At 42.5% G+C, this 16,025-nt stretch overlaps 1 protein-coding gene across 2 annotated transcripts in view; it reads right to left on the bottom strand.

Annotated features, from left to right (window-relative positions):
- Positions 1-16,025, bottom strand: part of CWF19L2 (CWF19 like cell cycle control factor 2) — an 89,427-nt gene that overhangs the window by 62,668 nt on the left and 10,734 nt on the right. Inside the window, exons 2-8 of one of the 2 annotated variants that reach the window (XM_068144832.1) lie at positions 14,095-14,214; positions 13,388-13,507; positions 12,133-12,252; positions 9,691-9,810; positions 7,847-7,940; positions 6,379-6,494; positions 3,432-4,132 (exon numbers count right to left, since the gene is read on the bottom strand). In XM_068144832.1, coding sequence (XP_068000933.1) covers positions 3,432-4,132; positions 6,379-6,494; positions 7,847-7,940; positions 9,691-9,810; positions 12,133-12,252; positions 13,388-13,507; positions 14,095-14,214 — 1,391 coding nt within the window. The remainder of the gene's footprint in view (positions 1-3,431; positions 4,133-6,378; positions 6,495-7,846; positions 7,941-9,690; positions 9,811-12,132; positions 12,253-13,387; positions 13,508-14,094; positions 14,215-16,025) is intronic. The other variant, XM_068144841.1, reaches the window with a different exon arrangement.

The following is a 16,025-nucleotide window of genomic DNA, read 5'->3' as shown; positions in this document are numbered from 1 at the left end:
TGTGATTGGCACAGATTATTTGTGCTAATCAGTGAACTTTGTGTTTTGGGTTTTTTTAAATGTATGATATTTAAAAAGAAGGATAAGACCCTAACCATGTATAATCATGCCTTTTTGTGCATGAAAAAGAAGCTTCTTGGCAGGGTTTTTCCAGAGGTAGTTCTGTGTATTTTCATTTTCATGGAGTCTTTGAACTGCACACAGATGCACTCTCTGAACTCACTCAGCGTTCCTCCTTACAGGAATACCTGTGTTTCCTTATGTAAACCAATGTACCATCCAAGGCAGGCAGAAAACACCTGTGGATTGTGCAGATCTTGTACCTGACTGAAGTCATGTAAGTTTACAGAGTCCATTTTAGTGGTAAGAACCCCAGGCACTCCAATGCAATGTATAGAAAAACAAAGAGGATCACTAAATGGATCCTGGTCTGCATCAGGAACAGTGTGGCCAGCAGGAGCAGGGAGGTCATTCTGTCCCTGTACACTGCACTGGTTATGCCACACCTCAAGTACTGTGTTCAGTTCTGGGCCCCTCAGTTTAGGAAGGATGTGAACTTGCTGGAACAAGTCCAGAGAAGGGCAACAAAGCTGGTGAGGGTCTTGGAACACAAGCCCTATGAGGAGAGACTGAGGGAACTGGGGTTGCTTAGCCTGGAGAAGAGGAGACTCAAGGGTGACCTTATTGCTCTCTACAACTACCTGAAGGGAGGTTGTGGACAGGCAGATGTTGGTCTCTTCTCCCAGGTAACCAGCACCAGAACAAGAGGACACAGTCTCAGGCTGTGCCAGGGGAGGTTTAGGTTGGGTGTTAGGAAGAAGTTCTATACAGAGAGAGTGATTGCCCATTGGAATGGGCTGCCTGGGGAGGTGGTGGAGTCACCGTCATTGGAGGTGTTCAGGAGGAGACTTGATAGGGTGCTTGGTGCCATTGTTTAATTGATTAGGTGAGTTGGATTGATTGATAGGTTGGACACGATGATCTTGAAGGTCTCTTCCAACCTGGTTTATTCTAGTCTAGTCTAGTCTAGTCTAAATTCAGAAGTCTACTATGTCTCATACATCACAGGCTTAATGCTACAAGACCTCTTTTTCAGAGTAACTAAAACAGCTATAAAGATATATTTCTTATTTCCCAGCAAAGTAATGCCCAGGCTAATACTAAAATAAACACTAAAACAGGACATGACAAACACTTCTGACTGTGACTTCCCGTAGCGCACACAAACTATTCATGCCAGAATGGGAACTGGGCCTGCCACGATGTGTATTCAAACTCATGCTTTAAAAATTAACAAGTAAATAAATAACACATTAGATTAAGTGAACTGCATGCAATCTATCTTCCCACTATCAAAGGAAATGTAAATTTCATAGGGTCCTATTAAAGCAGAAAATACAGCAAGTCAAATCTGGAAAACATACCCAACCTATATAATGCAAAGAACTGTGTAAGTAAGCTACCTGTTTCTGGATAGTCATGCAGTACTGATCTAATGAATAACTTCTTTTTACAAATACATAGTGAGATATCTGCAAATACTACATGAAGGAATAGTTACAAATCAAATAAATACATTTAACATATTGTTGCAAGAATCCAACAATTAAGTATTAAATTCGTACCCCTGCTATAAGATTTCTGCAAATAACTGACATAAGCATAAGAAAGGACTTACACTTCATCATATTCATCAAATGCTGTTTCAGAATAGAATAGAATAGAATAGAATAGAGCAGACCAGGTTGGAAAAGACCTTCAAGATCATAGAGTCCAACCTATCATCCAACACTATCTAATCTAACTAAACCATGGCACCAAGCACCCCATCCAGTCTCTTCCAAAACACCTCCAGTGATGGTGACTCTACCACCTCCCTGGGCAGCACATTCCAGTGGCAAATCACTCTTTCTGGGAAGAACTTCTTCCTAACATCCAGCCTAAACCTCTCCTGGTGCAGCTTGAGACTGTGTCCTCTTGTTCTGGTGCTGGCCAGCCAGGAGAAGACACCAACCCCCACCTGGCTACAACCTCCCTTCAATAAGGTCTCCTCTGAGCCTCCTCTTTCCAGGCTGAACAACCCCAGCTCCCTCTGCCTCTCCTCATAGGGCTTGTGCTCCAGACTTCTCCCAAGCATCATAGCCTTTCTCTGGACTCGTCTCAATATCCTTCTTAAACTGAGGGGCCCGGAATGGACACAGTATTCAAGATGTGGCCTAACTGGCGCTGAGTATAGGGGCACAATGACCTCCCTGCTCCTGTTGGCCACACTATTCCTGATACAGGCCAGGATGCCATTGGCCTTCTTGGCCACCTGGGCACACTGCTGGCTCATGTTCAGCCAGTTGTCAACCACTACCCCCAGGGCCCTTTCTGCCTGGCTGCTCTCTAGCCACTCCAACTCCAGCCTGCAGCGCTCTATGGGGTTGTTGTGGCCAAAGTGCAGCACCCAGCACTTGGACCTATTGAATGCCATCATGTTGGACTCTGTCCATCTGTCCAGCCTGTCAAGACCCCTCTGGAGAGCCCTTCTACCCTCCAACAGATCAACACAAATAACTGACATAAGCATACGAAAGGGCTTACACTTCATCATATTCATCAAATGCTGTTTCCAACTGAAATCATCCTTCTTACACCCCACAACCAAGAGTTTTTATTGTCCAGGTTCTCCAAGCAATTAAATAACACCATCTTGATTCAAAAATACTTCTGTACATGTTACATATTATTGGGAAGATCTGAAGGAAAGCATTCACAGTAATAACCACATTACTCATATCACTTGAAGAACCAGTAAGCTGGTCATGCAGGCACCTTTGAGGAGAGCAAAAGCTCACTTGTCTAGAACTTACTTTTCTGACCATCACTCCTTACTATTCTGTGCTGGCTTTCACAAAAGCAAGCCAGGCAAACTGAGATTCCAAACACGTTTGTGTTCCCTCTCCTACGCAGTTTTGCCTCTTTTTCAAAGAAAATTCACTTTTCCAATCAACACCCTCTACTATTTTTCATATGCTACTACTACTTTAGCATGAGTTCACCTCACTGGTGGCAAACCTATCCCTGCTGTATTAATTAGCTGAATTTTTAGTCAGCACTTTCTAACATTTCCAGTTTGTCTTTTATAAATTCTGTTAAGTTACTGTTCTGCAGGGGTTTTGACCAAGAGGCCAGTTCTACTGCAGTGTGAATGAACATTTATAATGAAGTAGAAGACAATCTATCATTAACAATTCTCAAATATGCTGAGGAGAGAGGGCAAGTAAGGACTGTTCATTACTTCCACAGCAGACCGTTTTAGCCATCCCTAGGCTGGGAGGTTCACCTCCTCCTAACTAAGGAGATCTGACCTAATACTGTCACAAGGAACATAAAGATTCACAAAAAATACAGCAAATAAAAGACAAGTAAAGATGTTTGTAAAATACCTAGAAAATGATGGTGTACTGTCAGTTAACTTCTGTTTCTTCTCAGGTATATCACTCAGGTACTCCTGCGGTGACTTCTCTTTTTCCTCACTTGAAGTTCTCTCCCAACTACTGTCATCAGTTTGTTCCCTTCTACCTGATGATTTTTGATCAGACATCAATTTCTCATGGACATCTTCTCTGTGTGTTTTGGTCCACAGTGCAGTATCCTCACTAGGCTTTTGGAAACGACTGCTCAAAGAGCTGTGAGCTGGCTCTTTGGAAGAGGACTGTTGTGACTTAGAGTCTCTAGATGCATTGTAAGATGGTAAATCATCATCAGAGGGTTTCAGAAATTTGTGTTTCATGTTGCTTAGAGATGAACTTTTTTCCCAGCTTCGTTTGAAATCAGAGTGTTTTCCTGCTTTGGAGCTGTAGTCTCTCGCTACTGAGTCTGTGCTACTGTGTCCACGTTCTTGGTCTTCTCTTGACCTCTCTCTTTTATAACCTTTGTCTTCTTGTGTCCATCTCCTGCCGTATTTCTCTCTAGCAGATCCCCTATCATCTTCATCTCCTGTCTCTTTTCTCATATGCTGTTCTGTCTTCTCTTTCTCACCTTTGGAAGAGTCACTTCTCTTCCATCTTCCAATTCTATCACAGTCTTTGTTTCTGGATGCAACTTTTTCAGCCTCTTCTAATCGTGACTGAAATATCTCCATTGACTGCAGGAAAGAGTTTAACAACAACAACAAAAGTTATATTGCTTTTAAAATCATGGGCTATTGTGAAGCTCCCTACAAAGTACTACAAAACAGGTATCACTCTGTGAAAATGAGTTGCTGTGCAGAGGGCAAGGCATAAGCCACAGAGCAGAAAGACAGACGAGTACTAGAAAGTCCCTTACAGCCTTGTGTGTTAAATGATCTGTGGGGAAGGCTTTCTGATCCCTTCTCTTAAACGATTCCTAACTTTCATGCCATGATGATAAAAATGCTAAAGCCTCAGAATTTGTTTCTTCCTGCATTCCTGGAGATTAGGGGCATGAGCTAAGGAGAAAGGTTTCCTCTTTCTTACTCACTGATTTTGCATTTATGCTCACCAGATGCTCAGCTTCTACAGAACCAATGGATGTTCCCACTAAAATGTTTCACAGCCTAGTTAAACTCTTAACACAGGAGAGTGAGTTCAAAATCCTTAGCTTGAAAGAGGTTTTGAACCCCTGTCTCCAGGTTACTGGATAAATACTTTACCCACTAGGCAATTATGAAATTGTGGACTGTTCTTCTCTCTTTTGAACTGAATGAAAAGCCATAGATCATTTTTTTTCTTCTTCTCTCAAAATATTACATACTGAAGCAAATCAGGCAGGGATCTCTTTCAATCACTATCCTGTAATTGAAAGAGCAGGAGCAGACCTTCAGCAGCCAGTGTGGTTGATGCTGTTTGAGCTCCCTTTTCTTGAGAAAAACAATGAAAATAATATTCTTTACAATCACTGAATAATTTCTACCAGCGCTCATCATCACTCAGGAGTGACTATAATTCAGTTTAAAGACAACAGGCATATCAACTTATTTCACATTTCCACAACCAAGCTAGTCTTAATAAAAACAATAAAAGTAAAAATAAACATTTTTAAAATTAAAACTAAAACAAACAAACAAACAAAACCAGAAAACTCAAATACAACACTAAGGCAAAGATATAACACCCCAGACCTCTGATCAATGCTTCTAAAGACAACACCATATGTAGAGAGCCAGGCCTTAAAGGGTTAATACTGTTATGGCAGACTGTTTTATTAAAAATAACATCTGAAGATTTTGAAACCCTTCAGCTTCCTCAGCATATCTGGGTTGAGCAGATCACAAGTGGCCAGAAGCTCTCCAAATTACGTTAGCGTTGTTATTAGTCACAACGTCCATCATTATTTCACAGACAAAATCACAGAATATATTAGGTTGTAAGAGACCTTCAAGATCATCCAATCCAACCTTCAGCCCAGTATTGAAGGGTCAGCACTAAACCATATCCCCAGGCACCAGGTCCACATGCTGCTTCAACACGTCCAGGGATAGTGCCTCTACCACTGCCCTGGGCAGACCATTCCAATGTTTGATAACCCTTTCAGTGAAGAACTATTTCCCCACATCCAGGCTAAACCCACAGCTTGTAACCATTTCCTCTGATCCTGTCATTTGCCATCAAGGAGAAGAGGCTGGTCCCCTCCTCACTCCAACCTCCTTTGAAGGTAGTTTTAGAGGGATGACATCTCCTCTCAGACTCCTCTTCTCCAGACTGAACAACCCAGCTCCCTCAGAGGCTCGTTGTAGGACCTGTGCTCTAAGTCCTCCATGAGCTGTATTGTCCTTCTCTGGCTGTGCTTCAGCACATCAATGCCCTTCTTACAGTGAACTGAACACAATATTCCAGGTGTGGCTTCACCAGTGCTGAGTACAGGGGGATGATCACCCCCCTGTTCCTGCTGGCCACAGTGTTTCTAATACAAGCCAGGATGCCATCTGCCTTCTTGGCCACCTGGGCACACCACTGACATACTTAGTCAACTATCAACCAATATCCCCAACTCCCTCTCCAGGCTGCAGCTTTCCAACCATGCATCCCCAAGTCTGTAGCTTACCATGGGGTTGTTTTGCTACATGCAAGAGAACAGAATATATTTTCTGGTATGCATGATAATTTTGGAAGCCCTCAGGTACTGGGATCATCTGAACCTCCTGATGTAGAGGATAAGTTGTTCTAAATTTATTATAGGATCCCATATAGGAAAAAAAATGTTTGAGAAAAAGAAAAAAAACCACCCAGATATAAAAGTCTAGATAACTTTAAATTCTTATCCACTTGAGAAATTCTTCAGAGGATATTTCTTCTTGCTTTCATTATGTCTTACACTACATATTAAGTATTTGTATCATAACCATGAAAGTAATCATTTCCAAGCATTTACCCCATATCTCTCAGCCACAATTTCCTCAAAATCTCGTTTCTCTCTCTCAGCCTGCTCCTTCATCCTTTGGTATGATTTTCGTAACCAGCTTAATCCAGCATCTTCTACAGCTGTAACTGAAGTGGGAAAGAGAATCATAGAATCAATAAGATTGGAAAAGACCTCAGAGATCATCAAGTCCAACCTGTCACCCAACACCTCATGACTAACTAAGCCATGGCTTCAAGTGCCATGTCCAATCCCCTCTTGAACACCTCCAGGGTCAGTGACTCCACCACCTCCCTGGGATGCACATTCCAATGGCTAACAACTCTCTCTGTGAAGAACTTTCTCCTCACCTCAAGCCTAAACCTCCCCTGGTGCAGCTTGAGACTGTGTCCTCTTGTTCTGGTGCTGGTTGCCTGGGAGAAGAGACTATGCCCCACCTGGCTACAACCCCCCTTCAGGTAGTTGTAGACAGCAAGAAGGTCTCCCCTGAGCCTCCTCTTCTCCAGGCTAAGCAACCCCAGCTCCCGCAGCCTCTCGTCATAGGGCTTGTGCCCCAAACCCCTCCCCAGCTTTTTATCATAAACCACAAACAGTTTCCACCACAGTAGTGCCACATGAGAAGTTGCAGGGGTGGCTTTATGAAATTAAAGAATCTTCTTATTGTTTCCATTTTCTGTGCCTGTTCTTTGGCATACCCCTTTCATACAAAAAAGTCCATTTGCCTCCTCGGAGAATTAATGAGTGCCCATTGCTTTCCATTTGAGAAGCTAACAGACTTCTTAACATTCAGGACACATACTCACTGATGCCTGTCACCTCTTAGAGATCACAGATCTCTGTGACTCCTAGAAGAGAAGCATGAGGCTAATGGTTTGCAGGACAGACTGTCCACAGGGAAAGGTTCTCAAACAGAAAAGCCAGGGACCCTACTGTTCCCTGTTGACAGAATACAAGGACCCTTCTTATAAAAAAATAAACACTCCATGACATTATGAAAACATTATCTATCTGCTCTTGATGGAAATAGGCTGGATAACCCTGGGGTAAAGAAAGAAATGAAAAGGTTACAGAAATATTTTTCACAAGCTGCATCTGTAATGTGCTTCATTTTCATGTGACTCAGACTTCTGTGGCTGAATATTTTAAAACTATAATTTGTGTAATGGAATGAAAGGAACCAAATGAGATGACAACAATTTATCTTGTCTTGGTTAAATCATGATTTCCCTTAATTAGTTCAAAATGGAGAATTTCTGTACAAGGTCAAACCCTTCAAGATTAAAAACCAGTGAAAATAAGTTCTACAAACCAACAGACTGATATGAACCTGCTATTCATTATCAAATTTTCATCCAAATATCATTTTACTGCATGTTATCAATACCTTCTTTACATCAACATTATCAGTAACTTGATAGCAGCACAAAGACCAGAGCCTGGAGTCAGGAATCTAAGATTATTACTAAAAGTTGCTGTTTACCTTTCTTAACTGAAGTTGCTTCATCCTTCTCTGGTGGCAAACCTGTACCACCATCTTTCCAGTATGGATTGAGTTCTCTCTCAGACAGCATGGCCTAAAACAGAAATTATTTTAGAATAGAATAGAATAGAATAGAATAGAATAGAATAGAATAGAATAGAATAGAATAGAATAGAATAGAATAGAATAGAATAGAATAGAATAGAATAGAATAGAATAGGTTGGAAGAGACCTTCAAGATCATCGCATCCAATCTATCATCCAACACCATCTGATCAACTAAACCATGGCACCAAGCATCCCATCAAGTCTCCTCCTGAACACCTCCAGTGATGGTGACTCCACCACCTCCCTGGGCAGCCCATTCCAATGGGCAATCACTCTCTCTATGAAGAATTTCTTCCTAACATCCAGCCTAAACCTCCCCTGGCACAGCTTGAGACTGTGTCCTCTTTGTGGTGGTTTAACACCCTTTCTGAAAACAAAGAGGGGGGGGCTTGTGAGTGCTTTGCCTTCCCTGCAGGGTGTTTCCCCCTGGGAAACTGAGTCTGTTCCACTCCCCCCTCCCTGCCCAGCTAGGGTATGAAAGGGGAGGCATTGGGGTCATTAGCTCTCCTTTTGGCTCCTGCCTCTCCTGGATGAGAGCTACCGAAGCTGCCCTCCTGCTCCTCTGCCACGTGGTCAGGCCTGATCCTTCTCCCTCCATGCCTCTTCAGAGAAAAGCCTGGTTTTGTATTCTTCCTATTTGTCCCCTCCCATCCATCCTTGCTCCTTGCCCTTGTGAACCTTACCTGTTATTGAGATATATATATATTGTTTTGTTTTGTCTTTTTTTAAAGAAAAACTGTTTACCCCTCCACTTCAAAGCCAACTCCAAATTACTGTTTAGTGGATTTGCTCCTTTCCCCTTTTTTCCCCCTCTCTGTTGGGAGGGAGGAGGGGGGATCAGGGGAGAGATTCTCAGCCTTGCCCCCATCTGAGCTCTTAATTTCCAGTTAAGGCTTAAACCATCACACTCTTGCTCTGGTGCTGGTTGCCTGGGAGAAGAGACCAACCCCCACCTGCCTACAACCTCTCTTTCATACACAACCCACTGGAAGGAAGGCCAAACCAACAGCGTGTCATTGTCATTGAGCAGAATATCTCCAAAGCCCTTCAAATACTACAGAACACAGCACTAATAAAACTGGCTTTCTCCATACCTAGAAGATGGTTTCAAGCTGGAGCACCTCTCCTATGAGGACAGACTGAAGGAGTTCGGGCTGCTCAGTCTGAAGAAGAGAAGGCTCCGAGGAGACCTAATTGTGGCCTTCCAGTATCTGAAGGGGGCCTACAGGAAGGCTGGGGAGGGACTTCTCAGGATCTCAGGTAGTGATAGGACTAGGGGGAATGGAATGAAGCTGGAGGTGGGGAGATTCAGGCTGGAGGTGAGGAGGAAGTTCTTCACCATGGGAGTGGTGAAGCCCTGGAATGGGCTGTCCAGGGAGGTGGGTGAGGCCCCGTCCCTGGAGGTGTTTAAGACCAGGCTGGATGAGGCTCTGGCCAGCCTGATCTAGGGTGAGGTGTCCCTGCCCATGGAACTAGATGATCCTTGTGGTCCCTTCCAACCCTGAATGATACTATGATACTATGATACTAAGATAAGCTTATTGTATGAGACGTTCCCATCCCAAACAGGACAAACAGCTGATCAATAAAATCCAAAATCACTATCACACAACATGTCAGGCATTCATTTTAAAACTATACAAAGACAGGTATCAGAGCCAATTCATTGGTTCATTCATCACACAGAATTTAGTAACATAAAGGGGGAAAAACACATATATATCAATTTCTCCTACCTGCTCAAGTTCTTGAGCTTTCTGGCGCTCCAGTATTTTTTCTTTGTTTCTCTCACCTTTGACAGCTGCTGCTGACGTGGTTTTCAATAACATGAAGTCTAAATTCATCCATTCTTCCCTCTTTAAAATAAAGACAGAGAACTGCCTGTCATATTTCCATGAAAAATATGGCTTAGGTACAAATCCAACCAGCACACCTGACAAATGTTATTTAAACTAAACAGTACAGGCTTTACCGACACATATTAAATACTATAATGAAAAGTAAATATGATTTTAAGAACTTCCACCTTTCGAGTTTTAAACATTCACTTACACAAACCAATTTCATAATTTCATGTCTTTCTGTAATTTGAGGCACACCTTCACAATGTATGCATCCAGTCCTGGAGCCCCTATTACAAGAGGGATATGGAGGTGCTGGAACGTGTCCGGAGAAGGGCCACAAGGATGATCAGAGGGCTGGAGCACCTCTCCTATGAGGACAGACTGAAGGAGTTGGGACTGTTCAGTCTGGAGAAGAGAAGGCTCCAAGGTGACCTAATTGTGGCCTTCCAGTATCTGAAGGGGGCCTGCAGGAAGGCTGGGGAGGGACTTCTCAGGATCTCAGGTAGTGATAGGACTAGGGGGAATGGAATGAAGCTGGAGGTGGGGAGATTCAGGCTGGATGTGAGGAGGAGGTTCTTCACCATGAGAGTGGTGAAGCCCTGGAATGGGTTGTCCAGGGAGATGGTTGAGGCCCCGTCCCTGGGGGTGTTTAAGACCAGGCTGGATGAGGCTCTGGGCAGCCTGATCTAGTGTGGGGTGTCCCTGCCCATGGCAGGGGGGTTGGAACTAGATGATCCTTGTGGTCCCTTCCAACCCTGACTGATTCTATGATTCTATGATAAACTGTACAGACTGCTTATTATCATAGAATCAATAAGGTTGGAAAAGACCTCAGAGATCATCAAGTCCAACCTGTCACCCAACACCTCATGACTACTAAACCACAGCTGCAAGTGCCACGTCCAATCCCTTTCTGAACACCTCCAGGGATGGTGACTCCACCACCTCCCTGGGCAGCCCATTCCAGGTGCTTAAATGAACACTGTACAGCCGGACCAAAGCTTTTGTCCTCTTGCTTATTCTAGCTTTGTCACCCCTTAATGTATACAACATCTGCAATCATAATGGAGCTCAGCTCAAATCCTGGGTATCTAGGCACCAACTGCACTCTCAAATTTAAGTTACACATGGAGGCTCTGTGAACTGTGCCCACAACAGCAGGTAGAAAACTGCATTTACAAAGCCTGAGCCCAGCTGAGAATATTTTAAAAGTAAGGACTACTCTCTGAAGAAAAATAGCACATTAGAAAACCAGATATACCTACTACCTTTACACACACATAACCTGAAGCCTCAAAAAAAGGCAGTGATGTACACACTATAAAACAAGCATTTGGAACGCTACACTTTGGTAGTATCACAATCAAAATAACAAGATTACATTCATTCTGAAACATGTCCTTGCAGAAAAGTCTCCATATCTTCAGCAGGGCTTGAGTCTGACTTGTCAACCCAGATGGATGCTGTATCTCACACTTTCTGTTACTCAAAAACTCTATTAGACAACACACCAAGGAGCTTCACAGATGAAATGCAACATTCCACTTCTTGGATCTCCTCTAAGGAAGAGGAGGAATTGAAAATAACCTGTCTTCAACTGATTCATTAGTATCTATGCCAACACTAGCAATCAACATAGATCAACACAACTGGATGTGCATGGAACATCTGGAGGTCATCTGGTCCTACCACCTTGCTCAAGTTGCTCAGGATCACATATGGACAGCTTGTAAATATATCCTCTGAGTAATCTGTGCCAGTGCCTGGTCATGCTCACAGCATAACACTATTTTCTCTTGGTCAAACACTTGTGGTTTGGTTTGTACTCGCTGCCTCTGGTTCTGTCACTGGGGTCACCAAAAAGAGCCTGGTCCTGACTTCTCTATATAGGCTTTGAATCTATGATTTGGGGAATTTTGGGGGACTTGACTTAAGTTTTTTAGGTTTGGGGATGTTTTCTTTTGTAAGCACACTGTGGACTAGTCCAAGACTGGTCCCATGGAGCACCTTAGGTGCACTTTGAGAACCTATCTTCTAATTTAGTTTAACAAGAAATAGATTATATACTCCCATGACCTCTTCACAACATAAGCCAAAATACAGAAAGTAGGAATGACCATGAAATTCACTCTCAGTCCAAAAACAGAGAAGCACACAGATTACAATAAATGCTTTTAAAAATGGTTTTGTAGTATAATTACCAATGATTTATATTTCTTTGTCTGTAAAATAGGTTCTGTTCAATACTTTGCAAAGAAGCTGTCAAGAAACCTAAGCACACTTCACATTTGGTCATGCTGAATCTATTTCTGGAGTGGCTACCAGACTGCTCACCTGTAGGGAAGGTTCTTCCACAGTATCTGATTGCTTGTTGACCTTCCAAGCCTTTTCTGTGTTATCTTCTGTGTTATCTGACTGTGACACATTTGATTCAACCCATTCAACTGATGACTCCTGGAAACAGAGTTTTATGTAAATAACACCTTAACATAAGAATAGAATAGAATAGAATAGAATAGAATAGAATAGAATAGAATAGAATAGAATAGAATAGAATAGAATAGAACAGAACAGAACAGAACAGAACAGAACAGAACAGAACAGAACTGGAACAGACCAGACCAGACCAGGTTGGAAAAGACCTTCAAGGTCATTGAGTCCAATCTATCACCCAACACCATCTAATCAAGTAAACCATGGCACCATACTGAGGGTATTTAGAATAGAATAGGAATAGGAATAGGAATAGGAATAGGAATAGGAATAGGAATAGGAATAGGAATAGGAATAGGAATAGGAATAGGAATAGGAATAGGAATAGGAATAGGAATAGGAATAGGAATAGGAATAGGAATAGGATTAACCAGGTTGGGAAAAAAAAACAAGATCATCGAGTCCAACCTATCATCCAACACTATCTAATCAACTAAACCACGGCACTAAGCACCCCATCCAGTCTCTTACTAAACACCTCCAGTGATGGTGACTCCACCACCTCCCTGGGCAGCCCATACCAATGGGCAATCACTCTTTCTATGAACAACTTCTTCCTAACATCCAGCCTAAACCTCCCCTGGTGCAGCTTGAGACTGTGTCCTCTTGTTGTTGCACCAGGGAAGGTTTAGGTTGGATGTTAGGAAGAAGTTCTATACAGAGAGAGTGATTGCCCATTGGAATGGGCTGCCTGGGGAGGTGGTGGAGTCACCATCATTGGAGGTGTTCAAGAGACTTGATGGGGTGCTTGGTGCCATGGTTTAGTTGATTAGGTGGGTTGGATTGGTTGATGGGTTGGACGCGATGATCTTGAAGGTCTCCTTCAACCTGGTTTATTCTATGTATTCTATGTTCTGGTGCTGGCCGCCCAGGAGAAGAGACCATGCCCCACCTGGCTACAACCTCCCTTCAGGTAGTTGTAGACAGCAATAAGGTCTCCCCTGAGGCTCCTCCTCTCCAGGCTAAGCAACCCCACCTCCCTCAGCCTCTCTTCACGGGGCTTGTGCTCCATGGGGCTTGTGCTGTGTAGCCAAAGACACTAAAATGCTGCAGGTTTCAAAAATATCAACTGAAGTATTTAAAGTTTCTTACTTACTGAAGAACTATCAAGTAAGTCATCCCTCTTTTCAGACTTTTGTTTCTTACTCTTCTTCTTTTCTTTCTTAGCTTTTTTTGAATGCTTATCCTTTTTCTTTTTTTTCTGCACAGAATGTTCCTGTAAGTAAATGTTTATAAATGAACAAACCAAATCACCCACATACAAAAAAAGCCATCACAACCTAGTTGCCAAACCATAATGAAACAGGTAAAACATACAGAGCTGGACATAGCTATATTTTACTTCTACCATTCTATTGGGGTTGGAATGGGGAGGGCACGCCTCACACCCATAATTGACTTCCCCTCTTCCTCCTCTCAATCTTTTTCACCAGAATGAAGGCACAACTATACACAGAACATCGTCTACACTGCATTTATTTCAGTGAAATCTTCCTTGGGAATCCCTGTATCAATACACATCTGTGCTTTGATGAAGTATCTACACAGATTTCTTCCCATGGCACGACTCTCATCTGGCAGCATTTCCTCTTCTGCATTTGGCAGAAATTAAAGCTGCAATTGAATGACAGAAATTTTCCTTCTTGGGAGTAAAAGATTATTTCCTCTTGAAAAAAAAGCTAGTAGGAAAGCATGGAGAATTCAGAAATCAAGGGGGTTTTAAAGCTCATCTTAAAGCCCTCAAACCCTTCTGTTCATATGAACATGCTGTTTAAGCTAGTAACAGAGTTCTGTAATGTACACTTTAGTCACCTTTTCCAGTTGTTCCACACGTTCATTCACGTCAGCAAGCATCCATGTGTCTTCACCCCGAAGATGCTTTAGCAGCTTGTGCCTCTGCTCTTTTTCATAACTGATTTTGGCCTGAGATGAAGAGAGAAGAAAAATAACCAGGTGGAGTTCAGTACCATTTAGTGACAGACACATCTTTGTAAGCCACACTGGCACAACCGAACACAGTGTTGAGAGTTGTGGTTCAGAACCTTTCCTTTTTCAGGACTGCAATACAAATACAATAAAAATACTTCTGAATTGCCACCCAGGGCTCCAAAAACTGCAGGTGTGGTTCCTGCTACCTCTCTGTGATCCAGAGAGCTCCCTGGCTAACCTCGGCCACCCTAAGACAGCTAACCATCTGGAACAACACTCTTGCAAAGTTCATGCAGAAATCACTAGTTGTATTTTCAGTTCACATAGATGATGTGGAGAGGCTGAGGGAGCTGGGATTGTTTAGCCTGGAGAAGAGGAGGCTCAGGGGTGACCTCATTGCTCTCTACAACTACCTGAAAGGTGGTTGTAGCCAGGAAGGGGTTGGTATCTTCTCCCAGGCAACCAGCACCAGAACAAGAGGACACAGTCTCAAGCTGGGCCAGGGGAAGTTTAGGTTTGAGGTGAGGAGAAAGTTCTTCACTGAGAGAGTCATTTGTCATTGGACAGGGAGGTGGTGGAGTCACCATCCCTGGAGGTATTCAAGAGGGGATTGGACGTGGCACTTGGAGCCATGGTCTAGTCATGAGGTCTGTGGTGACAGGCTGGATTCAATGATCTTTGAGGTCTCTTCCAACCTTTGTGATACTGTGATGATGGCCCTTCTGTCTTAAAATTAAAATAATTGGACTAAAATAAAGTAATTAAGCATTCCACTTTCATGGACAAGTGAAAGGTAATAACCTCAGCTACACAACTCAAAAAAATGTTTAGAAGCCACATGTTCACAAAAGTTAAGCTCCTAACTGAACACAGATGAAAGTAAAGGGAACTTGAATATAGTTCTAGGTGGGAAAAATACAATTTAAAACATACTCCACGTTCATTTGCTCAAAAAGTAAACACAAAACCTGTTGCAAGTGTTTAGACTGGGGAAATGACAGGCTTTCTGCATACCCCATTCCACTTTCAGCTGAGAAATACCTCCCACCCATTTAGCAGGATAGGATAGGATAGGATAGGATAGGATAGGATAGGATAGGACAGGACAGGATAGGACAGGACAGAATAGCTCAGTTCTTGGGAATATAAATCTATAAACAACTGAAATAAAGGCCAGTCAAGATCAGCTTGTCAACATATCTACATTTAATATGCTCTCTGCCTAAATCTACAAAGATTTAGCCTCTTACACTTCTCTATAGTAACCAGTGCATTTTAAATGACTATTTTCTTCATGTTACCAACACTACAAGCATACATTACTTGCAATGTTAATGTCATTTCGTGCAAAGAACAAAACTGGCTTTTATACTTTTTGCTAGATCTAAGAATAAACATAAAAAATACAGACAAGTATTTAGGTAATTGAGATGCATGTTTTGAACAAGAGAGGTGGATCATCAGTTTGGCTGAAGTATACAAATACATATTCAGAACACAGAATGACTGGAAATCATCACTGAACTGCAGACTGTTGTCTCCTGAATACTAAATGAAAGAAGACTGAGCAAGATCAGCCTGTAGTGGCAATGCCACCAGACTGTTAAAAGGAGAGAGACAGACACAAAAGCATCAGGTGGAAGATTGTTTCTTCTTAGACAAAACCATAAAATATAGAAGATTCTTCACAACATCTGTATGTAAAATAAAGAGAAAGCTGCCTAGAGATTCAAAATGTGAAAGAAGTTATATTTTCTCCCAAATTATCATTTTAGCTTAAGACTACACAGTTTCTAGTTTCTACT

Source organism: Melanerpes formicivorus, unplaced genomic scaffold (genome assembly GCF_026170545.1).
Source record: "Melanerpes formicivorus ecotype bairdi unplaced genomic scaffold, bMelFor1.0.p_v2 SCAF_1, whole genome shotgun sequence".
NCBI classification, from domain to species: Eukaryota; Metazoa; Chordata; class Aves; order Piciformes; family Picidae; genus Melanerpes; species Melanerpes formicivorus.
This window is presented reverse-complemented; position numbering and strand designations above follow the sequence as displayed.